Source organism: Theropithecus gelada, chromosome 6 (genome assembly GCF_003255815.1).
Source record: "Theropithecus gelada isolate Dixy chromosome 6, Tgel_1.0, whole genome shotgun sequence".
NCBI classification, from domain to species: Eukaryota; Metazoa; Chordata; class Mammalia; order Primates; family Cercopithecidae; genus Theropithecus; species Theropithecus gelada.
Window position 1 is genome coordinate 90,124,137 of NC_037673.1, and position 16,811 is coordinate 90,140,947.

The 16,811-nt window shown below is 37.9% G+C and overlaps 1 protein-coding gene across 1 annotated transcript in view; it reads left to right on the forward strand.

The window, feature by feature from the left end:
* SLF1 (SMC5-SMC6 complex localization factor 1) overlaps positions 1 to 16,811 on the forward strand; it is a 74,488-nt gene that overhangs the window by 31,293 nt on the left and 26,384 nt on the right. Inside the window, exons 7-12 of the mRNA XM_025387615.1 lie at positions 358 to 504; positions 1,921 to 2,070; positions 3,217 to 3,339; positions 10,584 to 10,637; positions 12,027 to 12,185; positions 14,119 to 14,282. Coding sequence (XP_025243400.1) covers positions 358 to 504; positions 1,921 to 2,070; positions 3,217 to 3,339; positions 10,584 to 10,637; positions 12,027 to 12,185; positions 14,119 to 14,282 — 797 coding nt within the window. The remainder of the gene's footprint in view (positions 1 to 357; positions 505 to 1,920; positions 2,071 to 3,216; positions 3,340 to 10,583; positions 10,638 to 12,026; positions 12,186 to 14,118; positions 14,283 to 16,811) is intronic.

Genomic DNA, 16,811 nt, shown 5'->3' on the forward strand with positions numbered 1-16,811 from the left:
TTGAGTTCTTTTTAGGACTCAAATTATGTATGTAAAATTCAAGTAGAAATACCCTTTTTTAAAAATAGCTATTTGGTATAATGATTAAACAACATGATTTTTAATACTTCTTAATCTGAGTTAAGCACATAGGTAAACTGCAGCATATATGTGTACTATAAAGCTTTATGAACTGAAAACAATTATGTTCTGCTTTATTTTATATAATTCAGAGGGCTCTTTACTATATTTAACCTTGTATGTATATTTTACAAAACCTACTTTCCTGGATGGGTTTTTCTTTTGTGACTTGTGTTGATTGCGTTAAGGCTATATTTAATCCACAGTCTTAACTAAATTGCTTTTACAAACATGCAGAAAGAAATGCAAAATCATGATGAAGATGTTAATGTTGGTTCTATTTTGAGTGAACATCACAAAAAAGAAAAATTCAGTGGTTCCAGTAAAGATTTGAAATTTGTTAAAATGAGAAATACCTTTGGAAGTCATACATATGAAAATCAGGTACAACTTTCTAAATTAAAAATAATTTATTTATTTTTAATATATATAGTTTTTATAGAACAGTTTTCTTCAGCTTTTAAAAAATGTGTAAAAATGAGTTATTGTATCCAATAGCTAGATTAAGAAATAGAGCATGATCAGTTTTCTAAGACCTGCTGTATCATTTTCTTTTTTCTTTTTTTGAGATGGAGTCTTGCTCTGTCGCCATGCTGGAGTGCGGTGGCACAATCTCAGCTCACTGCAACCTCTGCCTCATGGGTTCAAGCAATTCTCCTGCCTCAGCCTCCCGCGTAGCTGGGACTACAGGTGCACGCCCCCACACCTGGCTAATTTTTGTAATTTTTTTAGTAGAGACGGGGTTTCACCATGTTGGCCAGGATGGTCTTGATCTCTTGACCCTGTAATCCGCGTGCTTCGGCCTCCCAAAATGCTTGGATTACAGGCGTGAACCACTGCGCCCAACCTGCTGTATCATTTTCTAATACATCCCCTTTCTTCCTCTTACCTAGAAGTAATCCTTGTCTTAGAATTTGTGTTCATTCTTTTCTTATTTTTCATTATAATTTTAACAGCTGTGTGTGTATCTCTAACTCTATATGGTTTAGCTTTGTCTATTCATGAACATTTTATAGTTTGTTATTATAGACTTCTTTTGCTGGTGTATATAAAATTTTACTGTTTGACTGTGCCACAATTACATCTTTTATCCATTTTACTGTTGATAAGCCTTTGGGCTTCTTTTTATTGGTTTATGTGTTTGATTGTTAAGTTTTTGCAATTATGAACAATTCTGCTATGAATAATGTGAACATTATTTTGTATACCTCTTGGGATACATGTTTAGTAATTTCTCTAGCTTAGTTGGTATATTCCTAGGAATGGAGTTGCTGGGTCATAAGGACTGTGTGTGTTCAACTGTACTGGGCAGTGTCCAACTTTTTTCAAAATATTTTACTAATGTACACCTACTCCATCAATGGATGAGATTCTGTTGTACATACTTCTTTATTTTTATTTTTTTGAGATGGAGTTTCACTCTAATTGCTCAGGCTGGAGTGCAATGGTGCAATCTCAGCTTACCACAACCCGCACCTTCCAGGTTCAAGTGATTCTGCCTCAGCCTTCCGAGTAGCTGGGATTACAGGCATATGCCACCACCCTTGGCTAATTTTGTATTTTTAGTAGAAATGGGGTTTCTCCATGTTGGTCAGGCTGGTCTCTAACTCTCGACCTCAGGTGATCCGCCCGCCTTGGCTTCCCAAAGTGCTGGGATTACAGGCGTGAGCCACTGTGCCCGGCTGTACTTCTTTATTTTTTAATGTGGTATACTTGTGTGAAAGTCACTCGTGAGTTTATTTGGATTTTGTAACATAAGTCATTGATGTTGAGATTTAATTGTGGTCTAAATACATGTAGAAGGAAATTAAGAAAAAAGATGAAGATGTTCAAAGGAGTTATACTTTGAGGAGAAAACGCAAGAAAGAAAAAGAAAGCAATTGCAAGAAAGACGTTGAACATGAAAAAATTAAAAGTACCTTAAGAAGGCACATATATAATAGAGATCAGGTAAAGCTTTGTAAGCTAAGCTATAGCTTTCTTTTTTATTTTTTGGCTGTTCTCTAATATAATCAAGATATGTAATACTACATGTTTTAAGAAAAAATCTTCAGTCAGTCTGATGTAATATTCACAGTTAATATCCCAGTTAACTTTGGTCCACAGTAAATGTATTTGTACATGCATATACAAAGAAATCTGAGTTAATAATCAAGGTATTCAGTGAATTTTGTTTTGCCTGAATGTAATGAATAAGAAAAAGAAACTGGAGAAGACTGTTTCTTAAAATGAAAAAATCTTTAAAACTACATGTGTGTATATTTGGGTAATACTTTCCAATGTAAATTTTATTTTTTGTTTTGCTCTTTCTTTTGTATAATACAGACCATTTTTAATGAGATATCTTGTTTTTAAAATTGAATACATCTTGGGTAAATTTTCTCTAGAGTATGACTTTTTTTTAACAATCTAAACCATACCCTGGGCTGGATGTGGTGGCTCACACCTGTAATCCTAGCGCTCTGGGAGGCCAACGGGGCAGATTACTTGAGCTCTGGAGTGTGAGAGCAGACTGGGCAACATGGTGAAACCCCATCTCTACCAAAAATACAAAAAATTAGCTGGCATGGTAGTGGGTGCCTGTGGTCCCAGGTCCTTGGGAGGGTGAGGTGGGAGGATCACTTGAGCCTCGGAGGCAGAGGTTGCAGTGAGCCAAGATTGTACCACTGCACTCCAGCCTGGGTGACAAGAGTAAGACCCCATCTCAAAAATAAATACCTAAATACATAAATAAATGCCACGTAATGTAGATATGCATATATTCAGAAGAATTTCAGGAAAATGATAAATAAGTAATGAATTTTGTTTTGTATGACCATGGCAACAACAAAAAAGTAGTTCCAGGAACGATTTGGAGCAGGATAAAGTGAAAAGTACCTTAAGAAAGTACATATGTAAATATCAGTTAATTCTTTACAAATTGAAATGTTTGCTTTTTGAGCTTTTTCTTTCATTGTGTAATCTTGATATATGATTGTGAGGATCTTTGTTGTTAACAAGGTATAAATGTTTTCCTCTTATATTGTCCTTTGTGATATCTATGTTGACACTGTTTTTAGTACATTTTCTAAAGTCATTTTACTTTGCTGTATGTAGAAAGAAATGAAGAATTCTATTTTTGCTGAATATGCCAAAGAATCAAAAGCCATGGCTATCAAGACAGATGTGGATGTTGTTGAAATAAAAAATGCCTTAAGGAAGCACATATATAGAGCTCAGGTAAAACTTGGCACATGAAAAATTTTTTATAATATCCTGCCCTGTAGTGTATTCAAAATATATACATATATACACATGATTCATTAGTATGTTTAATATGTCTTAAAATGATTTTCTTAGTTTACTAGTCTATTATACAGTAATGTATTTGGGCATTTAGTAAACAGGCTGAATTATGTGCTATTTATACCTCAATAATGTCACAGATAAGTCATGTGTTTGAAGTCTTGGCTGTAAAATCTTTGCCTAGACCAATGCTCTGAAGTGTTTCCCCTATGTTTTCTTCTAGTACATTTATAGTTTCAGGTTTTACCTGGAAGTCTTTAATTCATTTTGAGTTGATTTTTGTATATGGTGAAGAGATAACAGTCTAGTTTTCATTCTGCTTATGATTATCCGATTTTCCCAGCATCATTTATTGAAGACTGTCCTTTCCCCTGTGAATGTTCTTGGCACCTTGTCCAAAATCAGTTTGCTTTAAATATGTGGATTTATTTTTGGATTCTCTGTTCTTCACTGGTCTAGATGTCTGTTTTTATACTAGTACCAGGCTGTTTGGGTTACTGTAGCTTTGTGGTGTACTTTGAAGTCAGGTAGTGTGTGCCTCCAGCTCAGCATTGCTTTGGATATTTAGGGTCCTTCTTGCTCAGCATTGCTTTGGGTATTTAAGGTCTTTTGTGGTTGTTTACAAATTTTAGGATTGTTTTTCCTGTTTCACAGAAGAATGTCATTGATATTTTGATAGGGATTGCATTAAATTTGTAGATTACTTTGAGCGGTGTGGTTATTTTAACCATATTAATTCTTCAAACTCATGAACATGGAATGTCTTTCCATTTGTTTATGTCCATGTCAATTTCTTTTATCAGTGTTTTGTAGTTTTTTCCTTATAGAGATCTTTCACCTCCTTGGTTAAATATATTCCTAGGTATTGTATAATTTTTAGAGCTCTTGTAAATGGGATTGCTTTCGTGATTGACTTATACCTAGTTCATTATTGGCATATAGAAACGCTACTGATTTTTGAATTTTAACTTTTTATCTCACAGCTTTACTGAATTCATTTATCAGTTTTAAGTGATTTTTTTTTTCAAGTCTTCATGTTTTTCTACATATAAGATCATTTCGTCTCCAGAGAGGGACAATTTTACTTCTTTTTCAATTTGGATGCCTTTTCTTTCTTTTCCTTGCCTGATTGCTCTGGTGAGGATGACTTTCAGTTATTATGTTGAATAAAAGTGGCAAAAGTAGGCATTCTTTTCTAGTTTCAGTTCTTAGGGGAATGGCTTTCATGTTTTTCCCATTTCACAGAAGGTAGCTATGGGTTTGTCAGGTATGACCTTTGTTATATTGAGGTACTTCTGTGCCTAGTTGGTTGAGAGTTCATCATGAAGGGATGTTGAAGAAATTTTATTAAATGCTTTTTTGCATATATTGAAATGATCAAATAGTTTTTGTCCTTCATTTTGTCTTTATTAATTTACTTATTTGTATACATTGAACCATCCTTGCATCCTTGGGATAAATACCACTTGATTATAGTGTATTGTCTTTTTGCTGTGTTGTTAGATTTCGTTTGCTAGTATTTTGTTAAGGATTTTTGCATCTGCGTTTCTCTGGGATATTGCCCTGTAGTTTTCTTTTTGTGTTGTGTCTTCGTCTGGTTTTGGTATCAGGATAATGGTGTCCTTGTAGAATAAGTTAGGAAGAATTTCCTACCCTTCAATTTTCTGAAACAGTTTGAAGATTTCTGTTGATAGTTCTTTGTACATTTGGTTGAGTTCAGCAATGAAGTCGTTTGGTCCTGGGCTTTTTGTTGTTGTTGTTGGGAGAGTTTTATTACTGATTAAATCTCATTACTCATTGGTCTGTTCAGGTTTTCTGTTTCTTCCTGATTCAATCTTGGTAGGTTTTATGTGTCCAGGAATTTATCTATTTCCCCTAAGTTTTCTGATTTGTTAGTGTATAGTTCATAATGGTCTCTAATATTCTTTTGTGTTTCTTTGATATCAATTGTAATGTGTCCTTTTTCACTTCTGATTTTATTTATTTGGGGTTTTTTCTTTTTTTTCTTTGTTAGTCTTACCAATGGCTTATTGATTTTGTTTATCTTTTCAAAAAATTAACGTTTCATTGATCCTTTGTATTTTTAAGTCTATTTTGTTTCATTCTACTCTTTATTATTTATTTATTAAAATTTATTACGTTATATATCTTTAATAAATATTTGTTAATTTATAATTACTCTAAATAATAATAGATCTTTATTATTTCCTTCTCTAATTTGGGGTTTGGTTTGTTCTTGCTGTTCTTGTTCCTTGAGGTGCGTTGTTAGGTTGATTATTTGAAATCTTTCTACTTTTTAGATACAGGCATTTTTTCTGTAAATGTCCCTTTTAGCACTGCTTTTGCTGTATTCTATAGGTTTTGGTATGTTGTGTTTCCATTTTTATTTATTATAAGAAATGTTTTATTTCCTTCTCAATTACTTCATTGACCCAATGGTCATTTAGGAACATGTGATTTTATTTACATGTATTTGTACAGTTTCCAAAGTTTCTCTTACTGATTTTTAGTTTTATTCCATTGTTGCCTGAGAAAGATACTTGATATGACTTCAAATCTTTTCAAATTTTTTGAGACTTGTTCTATGGCCTAATGTCTACCCTGAAGAATGTCCCATATACTAATGAGAAGAATGTGTATTCCACAGCTGTTAGATAAAATGTTCTTTAAATGTCTGTTAGGTTCATTTGTTGTAAAGTGCAGTTTAAATCCAATGTTTGTTTTTTGATTTTCTGTTTCAATAATCTGTCCAATGCTTAGAATGGGGTAGTAGAGCCCCAACTGTCACTGTGTTGAAGTCTCTGTCTCCCTCTAGATCTAGTAATATTTGCCTTATATATCTGGGTGCTCCAAGTTGGGTGCATAGATATTTAGAAGTGTTATATCCTCTTGTGGAATTGATCTTTTTATCAGTATGTAATGACCTTCTTTATCTCTTTTTACAGTTTTTAACTTAGAAAGCTTTTTCTGATGTAAGTATAGCTACTCCTGCTCGCATTGGTTTCCATTCTTGTGGAATATCTTTTTCCGTTCTTCTTCACTTTCAGTCTTTATGTGTTTTAACAGGTGGAGAGAGTTTCTTATAGGCAACACACTGCTTTTTTAATATATGTAGCCAGTCAGCCAGTCTGTATCTTCTATGTGGAGATTTTAATCCATCTACATTCAAGGTTATTATGGGTGAGGACTTACTCCTGTTATTTTGTTAATTGTTTTGTGTTTTGTAAGTCCTTTTTTCATTTCTTCTTTTATTGTTTATCATTGCAGTTGGGTGGTTTTTTTGTATTGGTAACATTTGGCCCTTATTTGTATTTTTGCTTTGCGGTGAGTTTCATACTTTCTTGTGTTTTCATGATGGTGGATATCATCTGTTTGCTTTCAATTGTAGAACTTGTTTAAACATTTCTTGTGTGGTTGGTCTGTTAGTAATGAATTCTCTGTTTTTGCTTGTCCGGGAAAGACTTTATTTCTCCATTATTTTTGAAGGATAGGTTTTCTGGGTATAATATTCTTGCCTGTTGAGTTGGATTTGTTGTTGTTGTTGTTTTTGGTTTTTTTCCTTTCAATACTATGAACGTGTCATGTTGTTCTTTCCTGGCTTATAAGGCTTCTGCTGAGAAATCTGTTGTCACCCTGATTGGGATTTCCTTATATGTGACTTTATGCTTTTTCTCTTGATGTTTGTAGGATTCTTTCTTTGTCTTTGACTTGATAGTTTGACTGTAATGTGCCTTGGAGACCTTTGAGGATTGAATCTATTTGGAAATAGCTCTTACAACACTTGGGACATTTTCAGCTATTGTTTTTAAAATAGGTTTTCTATGCCTTTGCCCATCACTTCTCCATCTGGAACTCTCAAAATTGGAATATTTCTTTACTTTATGGTTTCCCATATGTCATTTAGGCTTTTTTCTTTTTGTCTGTTATTTCAAAAGACCTGTCTTCATGTTTAGAAATAGTTTCTTTTGCTTTATCTAGTCTATTGCTGAAGTTCTCTGTTATATTTTTTATTTCGTTCATTGAATTCTTAAGTTCCATGATTTCTATTTGGTTCTTTTCTATGATTATCTCTTTGTTGAATTTCTCATTGAGATCATGAATTATCTTCCTGCTTACTTTGTATTGTTCATCTGTGTTCTTTTGTATCTCACTGAGTTTTTTTTAATATCATCATTTTAATTTTTTTTCAGGAATTTTATTGGTTTCCTTTTTGGTGGAATCTTTTGCTGGAGAATTACTGTGTTCCTTTACAGGTGCCATGTTTTCTTGCTTTTTCACCTTTCTTGTGTAGTTATGTTGCTATCTGTGTATCTGGTGTAACAGTCACTTCAAATTTTGTGAATTGGTTTTCATAGGGAAAGACTTTTTTCTATAGTTGTATCTATAGTGTAGTTTGGATCGAGTGCTTTAGTTTTGCCAGATGTGAGCACATTGGTGTAGTCTCCATATGATTTCTTCATCTGTAGTCATCCACAGTGTTATCTTTGAGTTTGTCAGTGGCTTAGGCTGCATTTGTTAGTGGAGGCTATAATGAAGCATTGCTGGGGATGTGGACACAGGCGGGTGGTCCTTGGGCAGCAGTGGTGGTGGCAGCAGGCTGTGCATGCTGGTTCTTGGGTCCCTGGGCAATATACATGGACACCAGTCATCGCAGGTCTGGGTAGGCCAATCCCTGTGCCTCCTGGTGGCTTGCTTGGGTGCCAGCAGTGACAGTAGCGGGGTGAGTGGGTCCTCAGGTCTCTGGGTGGTGTGCATGGTGTTGGCAATGGCAGTACTGGTTGTGGGCCAATCCTCGGGCCCCCAAGTATCAAACATGGGTGCCAGCAGTGGTGGAAATAGGCCGAGCAGGCCAAGTGGCACATGTGGGTGGTTACCAGCAGTGGCAGCTTGACATGCTCATTCTTTGATCCCCCTAGTTGTTTGCATAGGTGCTTCTGGTAGCTGGTGTGATGGGTCGATCCACAGGTTCTCAGATGATGTGCTGGGGCCCCATCAGCAGTGGCAGTTGGCAGAGTGGGTTGTCCTAGGCCCCCAGATGGTGTATTTGGGTACTTGGTTGGTGAATGGGTGGGTTGATCCCCATGTTCCTGGATGACAAGTGTAGGTGGCATTGCCAGAGACTGCATGCAGGGCTAACCTGTTCTTAGGCCCCTGATGATGGGTGTGGGTGCCAGCTGTGGTGAGTGAGGCAGGTCTGTTCACAGGCATCATATCAGCGTGCTCAAGTGCCTGTTGCGGTGGGCCAGGTAGTCCTGTTACCAGTCCTCTCGATGGTGTGCACAGGCACCAGGAGTGTTGGACAGGGATGGGTTGATACCCATTCTCCCTGGCAGTGCACTTGGGCTCTGGTGGCATTGCTAGTAGTCAGAGTGGGGTAGGCCTCTCCTCAGGCCCCCCAATAGTTCCTGTAGGCTCTGGCTGCAGCACACAAGGCGGTCTGATCCCCACGTCCTCGTATTGTGCATTTACACAGTGGTGGTGGGTGGGGTAGGCCTGTCTTCAGGCTTCCAGATGGTGCTTGTGGGCACCAGTGGCAGGCAGAGTGCATCTATCCTTAAGCCTTGGGACAACCCCCAGTAGACCAGTCCTCAGGCCTCCTGAAGCCACGTGCAAGTGTATGACGATGCTGCTGCTGGGCAGAATTTGAAACACACAGAAACTCTGTGGGGCAGGGTTTCTGCCAGTGACAGAGGCCCCAGACAGGTGGCTGTCAGGATCTGAGGAGCTCCTTCTTTGGTTCCTTTTGTCCCCAGCGTGGGCTCCCTGGTGCACTCCACCTCCTACTTCTCAGGATGTAGGACACTGTGTAGGTAAGAGTGCTGGCCACCTAGTTGCATTGTTGACTTCAGCTGGCATCATGACACTTCAGCCCTCTGGGTGGACAAGAATATGAGTGGGGCTCCTGGCTTGTGGATATCCAAGGACTGTTGGGCCCCAGAGCAGGATGTAGTCTGGTAGTGTCTGGGCTCTTGAAATGGCACCGTGCTGCAGCCTCTTGGGTGCCAGCAGATTATGTAGTACTCAGCGTGTACTCTGTCTTTGGAATAATGCCATTGAGTGGACTCTAGGCAGCTTTCTAAACTAGTCTCTGGGCCTGTGAGGACTAAGGGGCTCTCCTGCGGCTAGGATTGCAGGAATTCATGGTGGGAATGTGAATCTGTGTAGACCTCTCTTTTGTTTTTCCCATTCGTAGTGGGTAGTTTCTCCAGGCTCCCAGCCAGTTCCATTTGAGCCAGCTGCTTTGCTTCTCTGTGTTTGCTTGCCTCAGAGATTCCCTGTCACTTTTGAATTGTAATGTTCTCTCTTAGATGGCCTATTCGATATGTGATTATCTGCTCACTGTTTTAGTCCTTTGTGGAAGAGTTGAGTGCCAAGCACCTCTAAGTCAGCCTTTTTGAAGCCCCCTTCTTCCAGGGTTTTTTTTTTTTTTTTTTTTTGAGACAGGTTCTTGCTCTGTTGCCCAGGCTGGAGTGCAGTGGCACAATCTCAGCTCACTGAAACCTGCGCTTTCCATATTCAATCAATTCTCCTGCCTTAACCTCCTGAGAGTAGCTGGGAATACAGGCGCCTGCACCATGCCTGGCTAATTTTTGTGTATTTAATAGAGACGGGGTTTTGCCATATTGTCTGGGCTGGTCTCAAACTCCTGACCTCAGGTGATCTGTCCAGCTTGGCCTTCCAAAGTGCTGGGATTACAGGTTGTGAGCCACAGCGCCCAGCCTCAGAGTATTATCTCTTTATTATATTTGTTGCAGATATTTTTCCGGGATAATCTTTTAAATATGCAATTATAGGTGTTTTAAAACAAGATTTGACATATGGTTGTATAGCAAACGTAACTGACATTTTTTTCTCCTATGTACCCTTGTAGAAAATGCTCTCCCCATTTATATTTCTAATAATTACGACACTAAGGACAATGAACCTCTTCAGATCTTCAAAGTGAATATGACTTAATTATTGTAATTTAGAAGGAGAAAATAGAGAAATGTTCATAGTTGTGAGAGTTCCCTAAAATAATAAAAGTTGCTAGTTTGAGTAAATATGAGCATCGTATTAATTATAGCTATTAATGTGTTCCTGGATCTGTTTTATACGTTTTTCCAAGGTTTGGGGAAGCTGAAATGTATTTTTCAGTCTTAAAATGTTGTATTAATTATATGGTTGCTCTTTTGTAGGCTGTCAGATACAACTGCGTTAGAATAGATAAACAACCAGTGTACAATGTAGAGGTAAGGGACTTGGAACAGCATTGGTGATGGCGGCAAAGAAGAAGTTTGTGTTTTGTTACTGTTAGTTATTTTGAATAAAAGTAATGTGTTGTATGCACAATTAGAAGTAATGTGTTGTATGCACAAATAAAGAAATACAGTTTCTCTAATCAGAAATGATAAAAATATTCTGTCAAAACGCCAGTTTTCCATATAATAGTAAAAAATGATCACAAATATTAGCAACACACCTCGTGCTTATGACAGGTGAAATATACATTCCTGTTCTCGTGTTTCATAACTTTCATAATGACTACTTTTAGATTAAAATTTTTTGGTATGATATTTACAAAAGTGTATTTATTTTGTTATTTAAAGAACATGATACCTTTATTTTACATACTTTCATTTCAGAACAAAATAAACCCACAATACATATATCCAGTCCATTGTTAAATTAGGGAGGGAATGGGGCTTGAGGCCCTTGTTTCCTTATTTATTCTTCTAAACTGGATTTTTTAATTCCATGTAGTCTTTTAGAGTATTTTTGACTCAAATTATTCAAAGTAGTTACTTTTATTATTAAGAATAGTTTGACCAACGGGAATGTGTTTTGTGAAGCTCTTAGAGTTATATAAATACACATCCTCAGAGTGATTTTATGATTCTCCCAATCAGTTTTCGCTTTTTGCAAATGTTGCTTGTGCTTGATGATATCTTAACATTTAAAAGATATTTTAATAGGGTTCATTTTTAAGTTTAAAAGAAAACCAAAACATAATTTTTCACTAAAGAACTATGTCGTTGTAGCTCTTTCTCTTTTTTATCAACCAAACTCTGCAAATTCCTATTAAAGGTTTTATTTTAGAGGCAATATTTTCCCTTACTACTGAAGGCAACAGAAAATAATTAATATAACAAGTAATAAAACACATTCATACATATCATCCTCTTTGCACTACATAATCTCATCCAGCAGCAAGGCCAGGAATTATATTCATTTCACAGATGAGGAAATTAAAATTTGTTACTAGGCCGGGCGCGGTGGCTTACGCCTGTAATCCCAGCACTTAGGGAGGCCGAGGCAAACGGATCACCTGAGGTCAGGAGTTCGAGACCAGCCTGGCCAATATGGTGTAACCCCGTCTCTACTAAGAACACAAAAACTAGCTGGGCATGGTGGCACGCATCTGTAGGCCCAGCTATTCAGGAGGCTGAGGCAGGAGAATCACTTGAACCTGGGAGGCGGAGGTTGCAGTAAACCGAGATCGCACCACTGCATTCCAGCCTGGGTAACAGAGTGAGACTCCGTCTCAAATAAATAAATAAAAAAACTTCTTACTAATTCAAGATTTGATTGCAAAATTTTATCGTTCTTTTCTCTGAATCATATAATCTTTCCTTTCTTAGGTTAAAAATACTGAATTTCCCAGAGGTGTATTAAATTTAATTGAAAGCCTCATAGAAGGACAGTTTTTTAAAGAAGCAATTGAGGAACTTTCCACTTTGCAGGCACATTATATCCCTCCTGTATGCATTCTTCATGCCCTTCTAGAGAACGTTCTACAGGTAAGAGCAGCCTTAAGGATTTATAATCTTTTTTTCAAAGAATGTTAAAATGTGAACATTTTCTCATTTTTTGTATGTTTACAGTTTCTCTGTTCAGTGTTTTTTTTTCTTCATTTTACTAGTGCAGTACCCATTTATTACCACTCTTCTGTTTTCCAGCTATATACTAGGTACTACTCTTAGTGCTTTAGCTAATTATTTTCTCAGGATTTCTAAGATAATTTTGTTTTGGGGAAAAAGGTTATCTAATTTTTCTCACAGCAGTAAAGTATCAAATATAAAACTCAGATTACAGTGATCTAGAATTACATTTGGTAAATTACTCCATTAGTACATTGACGATTATAATTTTTATTTATAGTATACATAATGAACATACTCTTTGTTTAAAAAGAAAAAGAGACAAGGTCCCTCTCTGTCGCCCAGGCTGGACTGCAGTGGTGTGATCATGGCTCACTGTGGCCTCAACGTCCTAGGCTCAAGTAGTCCCTCTGCTTCAGTCTCCCAGGTAGCTGGCACTATAGGCGCGTGCCACCATGCTTGGCTAATTTTTAAATTTTTTGTAGAGATGGAGTCTTGCTGTGTTGCCCATGCTGGGAACATATTCAAACAGTGTAAACCAATAGAAGCAAATATTCAAAGATAGCTTTCTAATCATGCCCTTCACCAAGGTGCTAATTTGATAACATAACAGGCATCAGTTTTTTCAGGTATGTTATGTTGGTGATAAGTAAGCATGTTGCATGAATAGTTTCTTACCTTTAGTTCCTTTCAGGTAACATTTGAGACCTCTTAAATCTCATTATAATTGTGAAAAGGAAAATGAATATTTCATCTAAGGTAGTGTTAATAGAAGGGATTACCCAGTGTATAGATAGAGTCATCCCTTGCTATCACAGGATATTGGTTTCAGGACCTTTGTGGATACTGAAATCTGCGCGTAAGTCCTGCAGTTGGTTCTTCAGAGCCTGCACTTATAGGAAAAGTCAGCCCTCCACATACGAAGGTTTTACATCCTGTGAATACTATATTTTTAAAGGTTTTCTTTTAGAGGTAATTGTAAAATTTTCCCTTACTACTGGGGAAAAATTTTTCCTTCACTACTGAAGGCAATAGAAAATAATTAATACAATAACTAATAAGATGCATTCATACATATCATCCTCTTTGAGCTGCATAATCTCATTTAGCAGCAAGGGCAGGAATTGTCTTTATTTTACAGGTGAGGAAATTAAAACTTCTTACTAGGCCGGGCACTGTGGCTCGTGCCTGTAATCCCAGCACTTTGAGAGGCCAAAGCCTCCCACATACGGAATACTGTATTTAGTTGCAGATGTGGAACCTGTGGATGTGAAGGGTAGGCTACATTTATTGGAAAAAATTCATGTGTAAGTAGACCCGTGCAGTTAAAACCTGTTATTCAGGTATCAGCTATACATAGAGTGTACCTCTTGGTTGCTTTCTTTAATTAGCTAAACATCATGCTTCTATCTGCTTTCATTTGTCTAAACACATATATTTGGCAAGAAACTTAGGCCAGGGTTAGGCCAGGCATGGTGGCTTACACCTGTAATCCCAGCACTTTGGGAGACTGCGGCGGGCAGATCACAAGGTCAGGAGTTCGAGACTAGTCTGGCTAACATAGTGAAACCCCATCTCTACTAAAAATACAAAAATTAGCCCGGCATGGTGGTGGGCACCTGTAGTCCCAGCTACTCTGGAGACGGAGGCAGGAGAATTGCTTGAACCCGGGAGGCGGAGGTTGCGGTTATCCAAGATTGTGCTACTGCACTCCAGCCTGGGTGACAGAGCCAGACTCCTTCTCAAAAAAGAAAGTTAGGCCAGAATTACTGTTTTGGTTTTAGACTGAATTAGCAAGTGAAACTACTTTTAGCTATAGTGTTTTATTTGTTTGTTTATTTTTAAATAATAGGATAACATAGATACATTTTCTGGTCGATACTTTCATATATTGTCAGCTCTTCTTCACCTGCATCCTCCTTGGAAGTCTCCAGCCATGTCAAGATATTATTTAGAGTTGTTTCAGTGTCCAACTTGTATGAAAGGAGCATGGTCTTTAGTAGAAGTCCTTATCAGGTAAGGAATTTCACATTTGACGATGCTACATTTCATTGAATAATTGTTATGCTAAGTATTTTTTTAAGATACTGATGAAAGAAGTATCTTTCTACTTTTGGAAAAGTGTGTGTAGTGTATTTTGCAAATACAAATATGTATTGTATTTATTGCAAAACTTATGAAAAGGCAAGTCTGTATTGGTCATGTTTTTCAGTCTGTTTACTAAAAAAATAAAAAGTGAATGCATGAAATGGACTCACTAGAAAGCCAAATCATTATTATTTTTAACAAAATATAAATTTGCGTATTGTTTTTTAAATGAAGAAAATTAATTTATGGAATATGCATATCATCAGTTTTTGTCACCAAAAGTATAGACATTTGTAACTATAGTATCTATTTTAGGGCTTCAGTTATTTCTTTTTCAGCTAGAAATTTGAATTTTAAAACAGAACTTAATATTTCCTAAAAATGTCATCTCTTTCATGCTTCTGCACATGCTGTCACTGCCTAGACCTTCCTCTGTCTTTCAGATGTTGTTGTCTCCAGAAATTCTGTTTCACCTTCTTTCTCCCTAACAGAAAATGTTTTCCCCTTGCTATTCAAATAACTGTATTTGATAGCCCTTATTCTTCTGGGAAGATCTTATCTTTTTCTGAGACAAGAGTCTTGCTCTGTCGCCCAGACTGGAGTGCAGTGGCCTGATCTTGGCTCACTGTAACCTCTGCCTCCCAGGCTCAGGCAATTCTTATGCCTTAGCCTTCCAAGTAGCTGGAATTACAGGCATGTGCCACCACGTCCAGCTAATTTTTGTGTTTTTTTTTATTTTTAGTAGAGATGGGCTTTTACCGTGTTGGTCAGACTGGACTCTAATTGCTGGCCTCAAGTGATCTGCCTGACTTGGCCTCCCAAAGTGCCGGGATTACAGGAGTAGACCACCATGCCTGACCGGGAAGATCTTTTTTTTCTTAATCTAAATGTCCAGTTTCAGGAGGTTCATAGTAGAGAAAGGACACCTGACCAGCCATGCAAAGGCTAGACCTCTGGTTAGCTCTTTGAGGTCATAAAGATTCACATACCATCTTGGTTGTGATATATTTATAGTGAGCTAATCAGTTAACCCGCATGTATTTATTCATTCTTTTAACAAATTCTTGAGTACTTATGGAGAGCCAGACACTGTACTACATTTTAGGGATTAAAAAGATGATTTAAATAACAGTTCCTGCACTTTAAAAGTGACTGAGATGTAAACACAATACCAGCACAAAAGTACAAGCCCAACAGTATGAGCCCAGCATAGGTATATGATGTGAGAAAATAGAGTTTATGTGGCTGACATCCTTTATAATTTCCAAATCTATTCCTTTCTTCACTGTCAATTGTCTTTATTTTAAAGTTCCCATTGCTTCTTATGTAAACTATTGCAGTAGCTGCTTTATTGATCTTGGGTCTACTTTTTTCCTTTTTTCTTGCAAAGTACTCCCACAGTATGCTCTTTCCAAAGTGATCTTGTCATTTCCCATGTTAAAGTCCTTCATTGACTCACATACATTGAACTACCTATAGAAGATGGTTCAAATTTCTTAGCGAAATACGTAAGACCCTTCATGAGTTAGCCCTTATATATGTCTCAGTTCTTATCTTCACCACTTTACTGAGTGTGTCCAATCATTCTCCGTATCCTGTCTTTTGCTCTTATGTTTTCCAAATCTCCTAGTTTGTTTTTTTTTTTTTTTTTTAAGACACTCTGTTGTCCAGACCGGAGTGCAATGGCATAATCGCGACTCACTGCAGCCTGCAACTCCCAGCCTCAGCCTCCTGAATAACTGAGACTATAGGCATGTGCTTCCATGCCTGGCTGGTTTTGTATTTTTTGTAGAAATGAGGTCTTACCATGTTTCCCAGGCTGGTCTCCAACACTTGAGCTCAAGCTTTCTGCCCACCTCAGCCTCCCAAAGTGCCAGGATGAAAGGCATGAGCCACCATGCCTGACTGCTTCACTTTGCTTCTCTTCTCTCCTCTGCCCTCTCTCCTGTCTCCTCTCTCTCCTCTCCCTTCTCCTCCCCCATCCCCTCTCCTCTTCCCTCCCCTCCCCCATCCCCTCTCCTCTTCCCTCCCCTCCCCCGTCCCCTCTCCTCTTCCCTCCCCTCCCCTGTCACCTCTCCTCTTTCCTCCCCTCCCCTCCCCTCTGCCTTGCCCCCTTCTCCCCTGCCCCTACTCCTCTCCTCCCCTCTCCTCTCTCTTCTTTTTCTCTTCTCTTCGCTTTTGTTCCTTTCCTTTTTCCCTTTTCTTTTCTCTTCTTTCCTTTCCTTTTCCTTTTTGAATCTCACTGTCACCAAGAACAGAGTGCAGTGGCAGGATCATAGCTCACTTCAGTCTTGAACTCCTGGGTTCAGGCCATCCTCCTGCCTCAGCCTCCTGAGTACCTGGGACTGCAGATGGCCCCCACCATACCTGACTAATATTTTTGTTGTTGTTTTGGTTGTAGTTTGCTTGTTTGTTTTTTGAGAAGAAGTTTCGCTCTGTTGCCCAGGCTGGAGTGCA